Source organism: Carlito syrichta, unplaced genomic scaffold, assembly GCF_000164805.1.
Source record: "Carlito syrichta isolate Samal-C Ts95f unplaced genomic scaffold, Tarsius_syrichta-2.0.1 Scaffold305775, whole genome shotgun sequence".
Lineage (NCBI taxonomy): Eukaryota > Metazoa > Chordata > Mammalia > Primates > Tarsiidae > Carlito > Carlito syrichta.
Window position 1 is genome coordinate 10,480 of NW_007249871.1, and position 10,859 is coordinate 21,338.

Below are 10,859 nucleotides of genomic sequence, written 5' to 3' on the forward strand. Positions count from 1 at the left end.
ATATATATATACGCACACACATATATATATAACTGACTGAAATAAGCTTTAAATAAAGTACTTGAAACATTGACCACTATACCATTTCTTCTTCATCATCTATATAAAGCAAACTGGAGTTCATAGACGCACAGGTCATCATACTGTCCTCCCAAATTTTTGTTTCCTTTCCAATGTAATAACAGCTGTTGGAATATGTAAACCATTCTTCTGGACAACTACAATTATGTGCTGAGGAAACATTGCAAATTACTCTCAAGAAACAATATGAATACTTTAAAATGAAACTTAATATACAAAGACTTGTCATATATGCACATAACATATCTAGGTATCCTCACAGGATGTACATATAATTAAAAACCCACTTACTCATACATGTACACACTGTAAAGAGACAGTCTCTTGTTCCTTAATTGTGTTCACACATGAAACAAATCAACAGACAAAAGATCACATTACACACATCTTGAAATCACTGAACATACTTTTTTTTATAAAAGTAAAATTATTTATCTCATGATGTTATAGCAATAGGAATTTGCAACAAAACAAAAAAGGGTATAGTGATATTGAATGAGTATTTAAATTTACTGCTAAAGAAAAGAAAATATGTTCTTATGATCGTTATTTACAAACATTTATTGCTAAATTTTGTAATTTATTTTCCCTCAATAAATCTCTGGCCATTTTTGCATGACTAAAAATCAATACAAAGTATAAACTCTTATTATCAGAACTTTGGAAATCATTATGTACCTTTCTGAGTTCTTGCATTTTGGAAAGAATTGGTCTGCTTCTGTGTTGCTGTAGCTAGAAAATTTAAAATAATCTTTAATTTAAAAAAATTAGTACCTGAATAAGTCATAATGATGTTAGCTTCTTTGGAATTTGTTAAATTAGGCCAGACTTGGAGCCTAATGTGGAAGACCGAACCTAGTGGATTGCCTGAGCCCGCAGGATTGAGACCAGCACAGGCAACTCATCTCTACATTAAATAAAATAAATTAACCAGGTGTGGTGGTGCGCACCTGTAGTTTGGCTACTTAGAAGGCTGACCCTGAAGGATGTAGGACCTCAGCATGTCAACGCTGGGGTGGCCGTGACCGTGCCACTGCACTCCAGGCTGGGCATTCGGATATTGGAAAATGTAGGATTGTACAAAGAAAAAATATATGAAGTAATTGAGGTTATATTTTAACAGTATAAAGAACAAATTCATCGTCTCATACAGTACTTGATTTAGCCACTTTCAAAAATTAATTTCTATTTCTCAGTAAGGTTTTTCAATTTGCACAACATTTGAACCAAACCCTCATCATATAAAATAAATAGGTTATGTTGAGTGGAAGTAAATCATCAATTATATATATAGTTTGTATATATAAAGTACAGATGGAATTAATTGCAATGAGATAAATTTTTATGAGTCTAGTATCTATTTACCACATTCTATAAAATAAATAATGCTCTCAAGCTAAAGGCAATGTGAGAGTTCAATTGTTTTCTTAGTGTTTGCAGTCACTGCAAAAGGCTATGACCATCAAGAAAACTCACATGATACTCAGTACCCTAAAAATTTTCCTTCATGAAAAAGATGAAAAATATCCTGTGAAAATCATGTTCATAAGTAATAAGACAGGAAGCACCCACTAATGAAGACAACTGATCTTTAATCAGGGAGTAAAGGCCATTCAATGAAAAAATAAATTGAACTTAGTTAAAATCAATCACTTTTAGTTTGCAAAACATAGTGTTAACAGAAGGAAAAGATAACCCCACAGACTGAGAAATTTTTTCAAAGCACATGTATGTTAAAGGATTTGTATCCAAAATATACAAATTATGCTTACACATAAACAATAAGAAAAAAAATTAAAATGAGTAAAAAATGTGAACCCAACTCTCATCATATAAAATATACAGATGGCAAATATATAAATGGATCATTATATATCATTAGGGAAATGCAAATTAAGACAATAATGAGATGTCTCTACACATCTATTAGAATGTCTAAAATCTTTTACAGCAGAATTTTATAAGATGCACAAAGAAGCTGTACAAATCATACCTGAAATTATTTCAAAAAAATGAGAAGCAAGGACTACTTTTTAGGATACTAAAATTATTTCTCACTTATCATACTATGGCACTAGAAAATTTGAGTGAATCGACAAAAGGAGAGCAGAAGAAACTCAAGTGAGTATTTCTGCTTATTGTTGAAGTCAAGGAAGTGTTCTATAATTTATATTTATTAGCATTTATAGCATAATTATACTATTTCCCCCTCAAAATCTGTTATAATTTTGAGTGCCTTAAAATACAGACAAAATGTAAACTATATTAATTCCAGAAATTTGAAAATCAGTATGTTTCCTTCTGGGTTCTTGCTATCAGAGAAGAATTATTCTGCTCCACTATTACATTAACTATAGTAATAAAAGTAATGTTTAAAAAATAATACATAAAGAATTTATAATAACTTTAGTGTCTTACCTTAAAAATGTGTCACATTAACAATTTAAAAATATGAAATACAACTAATTTTTTAGAAAATGTAATGAAATAATCAGATCTTTGTAAAAAAAATAAAAAGCCTGAAACTCCAAACTTCATCATCTGTTGCAGTATTTTATATAGTCACTTACAGAAATGAATTTGCATTTTTAAACACATTTTAACCTTGAAGCATGTCTTAATATTATAAAAATAAATTGAATATTATAAGTGTGTATAATTATATATATGTATAATTTAAACAACTGTTTTTTCCAATGATTATAGTTTTGAAAACTCAGAGTAAGTATTTTACTTTGGATTAAGTATATACTTTAAAATGAAAGCCCTTTTCCCTAATATGATGAAATGCTTAGATGCGTGCCAATCAATAAAATGTAAGTACTCTTAACAATCATGCAAGAATATACTTACAGAAAATAAGAACTATTGTTTTTAACACAGAAGCCATCAGAACAATACAAATTATTGTCAAGATCTCAGCAGTAATCTTTTTTGGAGGTGATGGTAAATCTGCACAGGGAGAAATAGAAAAACAGAGAAAGGACAGTAAAATTAGAAGGGTTGCATATGAGAGAACACACGTGTGCAGAAAATTACATGGTTAAACTCTGGTTTCTAGACAAATATCTGCCATACTAAGCTTTCTCTCAAACTACAACATTTTATTTTCAGTAAATATAATGCTCTGTTATTTTTTTGATCAAGATCTACAAAGTCAACAATGCCTTAATAAAATTAGTCTTCATATTTCATGTTAAAATATCATATCCTGACTCTGAGCTCTGATACTATGAATGAAAAATATTCCCTAATCTTTCACATGACTCTGCTCTCCAACTGCACGTCCTAGTAGAGTAATATGGAAGATTGACTAAATATTTTACCTTTGTTCTGGTAGGTCATATCTTCCTCTTGATGATCCAGAGAAACATTTTGAAGGTTTAATTTCATGTGGGTTTTTTCCTGTTCAGTTACTGAAATGGAGCATTCAGAGACCTTAGGGGTTTTTTGCTGCTTCTTTGGGTCCTCAGACAGATTAAGTTGTGAGTAGGTTCTTCTTTGTTTCTTCATCTCTGTAGCTATGTGATGTCAGAGACTGTGCTTGATGGTAACTTTACTTAATAAGTTAATAAATGACTTATAAAATGACAAGATCCCTGATATAGTCAAACGGTATATGCTGGAGGCTAGTAATAATATTTATTTTGCAGGAATATACTGTAAAATCTGGTTCCAATTTTCTTAAAGCTTTAAACAAAATTATCATGATAGAGTAAATAAAATAATTCTACGTTAGACATAATATTATTAGTGGGAGCAAGAAATGAGTGAATAATCGTGAGTTAATGACTAAACAAATTAAATAAATTTAACAGATTCTACAGAAATATTTTAACACCTTTAGAATACCTGGGATAAAAATTAAAATAATATGTTGGGAAAAAACCACACTAATTTCATGACAATTTTACATTTATTAATCATTAAAGATTTAGTGCTATAAAATGAAAGAGCAATAATAGCACATATGGTAATTTCATAATCTAAAATACATTTAACTAGTGACTGACATTACCATTCAAACTTTGAGGAATACCCTATGGTGTCAAAATAATAAAGATCACTTTACTTCTGTAAGCAATTGGAAATATTCTGGTCAAGTTATCTAGACGTTGAGATCTAGAATTAATTTCTGGCATTGAAATTTATACGAGATAATTAAAAATTTAATTACAGGCTATAAAATAATTAAGCTGGATTCTGTTATATCAGTGTGATGCATCTTTTTTTTGCAATTTTTTCTCAAATTTTAAAAATCTTCGAATTATTTATAATTAAGTTTAGATAGAATTTTATGAAAACTAGCTCATGTTTATTTTTACTAAATATAAAGCTTCTTTCATTTACCTAAAAATATATATGTAATTTATACTCGGCATTCATAATTTGATGTATTTATATTAAAAATTTTATCTTTAATGGCTCGGCTAAATATAGTTATTTTTATACTTTTACTGGTTACAAAATCCAAAAGTAATTATTCATTATCTTGATGGTTGCAAGTTTTACTTTAAATTATATTGATTAAAAATCTTGTGTATATACTTAGCTAATTCTTGACAGGCAATAATTTAAATGAGTAAGAAATTTTCAAAAAATATTTTATATATTAGTCTTATTTTTCACCATAATTTATTCAAGCAAAACGCCAATGTTCTACTTTGATTTCATTCTAAGTTAATTTAACCTTATTTATATTGCATCTAGCATTATAATTTTTTTATTATATGAAATATGTTGCTAGAGAAATAAAAGAATGACAACACATACCTTCTGTCTCCAGAAAGTCCTGCATTCTTTAGTGGAAAGGTCAGGTTATTCTCATGAGGAAACAAAAATTATCTGTGATCTTCACAGACTGCCCTGTGAAGGCTCAGAGTGAAGCAGGAGTGGAAACAACAGATCTCATAAATGTGTCACTTAAGATTTGAATAGAAAACTCTCATACTTTAACTAATGTAAAATCAGTTTCTCTCATCACACTCACACATTTTCAGAATATAGGAGACTTTGGTTCCTAATGTGTCATTTATTTTGTCCATTTTCAAGTGCCCCTTAGAAATTATTTTTATATTTAGCATGATGAAAAGGAACAAAAACTTTAGTAACTATGAAATGTTTTCCATCACAATCACAAACACTAAAATCTTAAGCCTTGTTAATAGAATCGTTAATGTATAAGTTCCATAGTTAGACAAACTTGAAATTACATACTTTTTTCCTTATACATTTAATATTGCTATTATGATGAATTTTTTTTAAAAATTGTAATCCCCCTATCCATAGAAATTTAATTTGTCACTAATTATTATGATGAATGACTACATTATTAACTTTAAGTGAAATCAATTTCTGAACTTAAATTTGCAAATTTATCTTCTTGATTTCTCTAATTTGTAAAATTCCATTATTCAATTTTATTATTTAATAAGCTGATCATATTTAGCTAACAAAAATAAATGTCTCTTGGAAGGATAAAATGTTAAACACTATTGAACTATATGACCATGTCAGATATTGATAATAAATAACCATTCATTTTATTGTTCACTGATCTATTGTCCAATAATAAGGAATTATCTATGTTTTCTTGGAAATATTTATGTAAATGGCTAAATTTAAGTCCAACTCTGTAGAAGGTGATAAGTAATTTTTAAAATGTCACCTAGCTAAAAGTAGGAAGAACAGAAAAATCACTTTGAAACAAAATTTCAATGACATGTGAACATCAGAAGAAATACTTCAAATTATCCAGTTTAATTAAAGTTGAAATTATTTTATTATTTTTCCTTTCATATCAAGAAAAAGGGGAATGTCTGTTGTCTGTAATTCCAAAGCATATTCCATGATGTCTCTTAAAGATTAAATTTTTAAAAAATAGCTTTCTAAAATCTAGAAAAATAAAATTAAGATTCATATGTATATCCTTGGAAACAGATCAGTTATTTGAGCCTTCCAGACAATGACTAATGTGGGCTAGCCATATATGTATTTCTGTTAATTATATTTTAAAATATTTTTATAAACTAAATCAGTAATCTGTCATGCTTATACACTTGTGTGCATATTGTATTTCTATTAGTAATACATTTATTTATATTTATGTATTACAATTTCATGAACTACATTAATATATTTTCCATTCGATTAATATAGAAATATAACAACAAAATCAATTAAAGATGGCAAATAACGTAACATTCACCATTTTGCTTTTAAATGTGATATACTAATGTCTACCATTCTTCCTTCAAACACTCGCTTATTGTTTCCAATTAAATAGCATTATAGTCATGTATTATTAATGATGCGGAAACGTCTTAGAAAATGCAAGGTTTGATGATTTTGTCATTGTGTGAACATCATAGAGAGGACTTACACAAACCTAGTTTATACAGCCTATTACACACCTATGCTCTATGGTATAATCTATTGCCTCTAGGCTACAAACCACACAGCATGCTACTCTATTGAATATTGTAGACAATTGTAACACAATGGTAGATATTTGTGTATCTAAACATAAAAAGGTAAAAATGGTGTGCTGTACAGGGCACTTACCATCAATGGGACTGGACTGGAAGTTTATTTGGGTGTCAGTGAGGGTTGAGTGAATTTGGGGCCTATGACATTACAGTAATTTACTATAGTAAATTGTATAAATATTGTGCACTGAGGCTACACTAAAGCTATACAAATATTTTTCTTTCTTCAATCATAAATTAATATTAGCTTACTGTAAATTTCTACTTTATAAACTGTATATTTAACTTATTGGTTCTAATTAATTAATTAATTAATTTTTTATGAGTTGGAGTCTCTGTCGCCCAGACTGGAGTTCAGTGACATGCTCACAGACACCTACCTCGACCTGCTGGGCGCCAGCAATCATTCCACCTCAGCCTTCCAAGTAGCTGGAACTACAGGTTCGTGCTATCACGTCTGGCCAATTTTTGATTTATTGTAGAGATGAGGTCTCGCCAAGTTGCCCAGGTGGGTCTCGAACCCACGGGCCCAGGCAATTCACTCACCTCAGCCTCCCAAATTGCGGGATTATAGACTGAGCCCTGAGCCCAGCTATATTGGTTCTTTTTAAATAACATGTCTAAAAACACACACTGTTCAGCTATGCAAATATAATTTCTAAATATCCTTATTCTATAAGCCTACTACTATTTGAAATATGTTATTATAATTTTTTACTTTCCTTAATTGTTATTAAAAGCTAAGATAGATACACATTCATTAGTCTATGCCTACAGAGGGCCAGTATAACCAATGTACTGTCTTCCACCTCCACATCTTATCCCTCTGGAATGTCTTCAGGGACAATAAACTGCATGGAACTGTCATCTTCATGATTCTGAGCATGTCCTGAAAGATCTACCTAAGATATTGTTTTACAGTTAGCAATTTTTTATAAGTAGGAAGAGCACTATAGATAACAACAATTAAAAAGCGGTGGCTCAGCCTGTAATCCCACGCCTTGGGAGGCTGAGGTGAGTGGATTGCCTGAGCCCGTGGGTTTGAGACCCGCTTGGGCAACTTGGTGAGAACTAATCTCTACAATAAAAATCAAGAAATTAGCCGGGCTTGGAAGCGAACGCCTGTAGTTCCAGCTACTTGGAAGGCTGAGGTGGGAGGATAACCAGCGCCCAGCAGGTCGAGGTTGCACTGGCCGGGAGCAGACACTGCACTCCAGTCTGGGTGACAGTGAGACTCCAATTTAAAGAAGAAAAAAAGATAATACATAAACAAGTAGCATATTTTTATACTATAAAGTGTTATGTACTTCATGTAATGGTATGACTATACATGAAGGATCCCTAAAAAAAGCCAGAGAATTTTTATAGAGTGGACCCTTTGTGGTACAGAGTTTCTCTGTTAAGTAAGTATTTATAAACCCATTGGCATTAGTGTACTAGCTAGCAATGTTTTGAGAGGCTATGTTCAGTTTCAGTGATTTTTTTTGAGATTCTTTCTATGTATTTGTCCATTTCAACCCTGGCATTTTACATGAACAGCATGAGGCAGAGTTATCCTCCTCATGTTCATTTTGTTGAGGATTGTTTTGGCTATCTGTGTTCTTTTTTTTTTTTTTTAATGAATTTCTGTATTGTCATTTTTAGGTCTGAGAAAAATTATATTAGTAACTTGATGAGTATTGCATTAAATTTATAGATTGGCTTAGGTAGAATGGAAATCTTGACAATGGTGATACTTCCAATCCATGAACATGGGCTATTTTCCCATCTGTTCGTGTCATCCTTGATTTATTGAACACTTTTTGTATTTCTCATTTTCAAGATATTTCTCTTCCCTGGTTAGGTGAATGCCAAGGTATTTCTTTTTTTGTGAGACCATTGTAAACAATATTGTGTTTTTTATTTGGTTCTTTGCCAGTTTGTAGTGAGTATATAAATGCAACTGTCTTTTGCCTGTTGATTTTATACCCTAAGACTTTACCAAAGTCATTTATCAGTGTGAGGAAATTTTTAATAGACAAGACTCCATAGGATTTTCAGGGTATAGAATCATGTAGTCCACAAAGAAGGATAGCTTAACATCCTCTTTTTCTATTTGGATACCCTGATTTCCTTGTCTCACCTGATTGCTCTGGCTAGGACTTCTAGCACTATGTTGAACAGACAGAGTGAATATGGGCATCCTTGTCTTGTTCCCATGTTCTGGGGGAATGTTTTCAGTTTCAGCCCATTGAACAGAATATTGGCTGTGGGTTTATCATAGATGGTTCTAACTGTTCTGATGAATGTTCTTTCTATGCCTAGGTGCTTGAGGGTTTTTATCAAGAAGGGATGCTGGATTTTGTTGAATGTTTTCTGCATCTAATGATATAATCATGTAGTTCTTGGTTTTACATCTATTAATGTGTTGAATTACATTTTTGGTCTTGTGAATGTTGACCAGCCCTGCATTCTAGGAATAAAGCCAACCTTGTCATAGAGGATGATCCTTGAGATGTGATGTTGGATCCAGTTTTCTAGAATCTTGCTTAAAGTTTTCGTGACTTGTTCATCAAGTTGATTGGTCTGTAATTTTCTTTACTTGTGGGCCTTTGCCAGGTTACTGACTGACCACATGCAGAAGCAAAAAAACAGACCCCTATTTATCACCATAGAAAAAAATCAACTCTAAATGCATCAAAAACTTAAATGTAAAATCTCAAACTTTAAGAATTCTAAAAGAAAACTGCTGGAGTCCAGCTCCAGGAGAGAGTCAGGGCTTGAGACGGGGGAATCGGGAAGCGGCGAAAAAGAAAAGAAGAACACGACAGGATCCTTCTTCCTGGGGAGAGCTCAAGACTGCCAATTTTTATTCAATTCTTACAAGCTTATATAGGTTTTTTACTGACTCCCCCTACCCACAAAATGTATCCCATGCTACACATTAAATGTTTACATCATGTTTTTCCTTTTGTTTATGGGGAAGTTGACCTTACAAGTTTCATTTTGTTCCTTCCTGCTACCGGTCGTGTAGCTACCAGTGGTGTAACAAAATACCAGCTGTCAATTTATCAACCACATCCTGTGACCTCTAGGTCAGCTGAATCTCTTCCCTTCACTATTCTATCTATTTTCTTAATTCTACCCATTTTACATTTTATATTTCTAAACAAAACTTATGTCTAAATCTACACGTATATATGAAATTAATCTTACTTCTAATCCTAAATGTATTTAATTTTAAACCTACATTAATTATATATAATTTTAAGTTTACCTTAAAACTTAAGTATTTCCTATTCCTTCTATTTAACTAATACCTACATCTATAATAAACATTTATCTTTTAATTATCACTGCTATTTATCTAATCCTTACTTTAATTTTAACCCTCTTTCTAATTAAACTATTATATTTCTTAAATCAAAAGGCATGTTTGTGACTTATTTTTCCTGAAAACACCTGTTTTTGGAGATACTCTGTCTCAGTTTCTCACTTCCTCATCAATCACAACAGTCAATGTTGTTACTTATAAAGGGTATGAGGAAGTACCTTTTCCTTTTAGCTAAAGGTTTCAAAATTTGCATTCCGTTGTCCCTTCAGGGGGGAGATTTTTGCTGTTGAACCTTTTTTACAATTCCATACTTAGGTTTACTGCTAATTTTGCATCCTTGCACATTCTAAGGGGCACCCTTTTTGCTGCAATCTCACCTCCATTATGCCTATGTATAATTTTTGCTGTCAAATGCCATCATCCACTTGCACATCTATTATCTCAACTAAAGAGGGAACATTCTCAAGCCTATGTAGGCAATCCTTCAAAGTTAGGGAAGGTCCATCAACAGGATCCATGGAACTTTGCCTCCGTCATGGCCGCATTTTACTAGGGCCTTGCTCCCAGCTGGTGTTTTTCCTGTTTTCAGGTCCCTTTTACCTTACTTTTACTAGTGATTGCGGCTCCTGGAAGAAAACATAGAAAACACCCTAAGCAAATCAAATTAGGAAGCAAATCCATGACCGAATTACAAAATTAAAGCAAATGCCATAAAACCTAAGCTAGATAAGTGATACCTCATCAAACTGAAAATCTTTTGCATAACAAAAGATACCATCAAGAAATTAAAGAGACAATTGACAGTTAGGGAAAAAATTATTAGCTAATTATGTATATGACAAAAGCCTAACATCCAGGATCTACAAGAAATTCAAATGAGCTGAAAGAAAAAAACAAACAAACAATCCCATAAAAAAGTGGGCAAAGGACATGAATAGACACTTTTCAAAAGATACACATGCAGTCAACAGATACTT

At 31.7% G+C, this 10,859-nt stretch overlaps 1 protein-coding gene across 1 annotated transcript in view; it reads right to left on the reverse strand.

Annotated features, from left to right (window-relative positions):
* LOC103264939 (NKG2-F type II integral membrane protein-like) overlaps positions 1–3,594 on the reverse strand; it is a gene marked incomplete at its 3' end in the record, with an annotated part of 11,473 nt that extends 7,879 nt beyond the window's left edge. The window contains exons 1-3 of the mRNA XM_021714784.1: positions 3,408–3,594; positions 2,935–3,033; positions 83–231 (exon numbers count right to left, since the gene is read on the reverse strand). Coding sequence (XP_021570459.1) covers positions 83–231; positions 2,935–3,033; positions 3,408–3,594 — 435 coding nt within the window. The remainder of the gene's footprint in view (positions 1–82; positions 232–2,934; positions 3,034–3,407) is intronic.
* Positions 3,595–10,859: the final 7,265 nt, after the last annotated feature.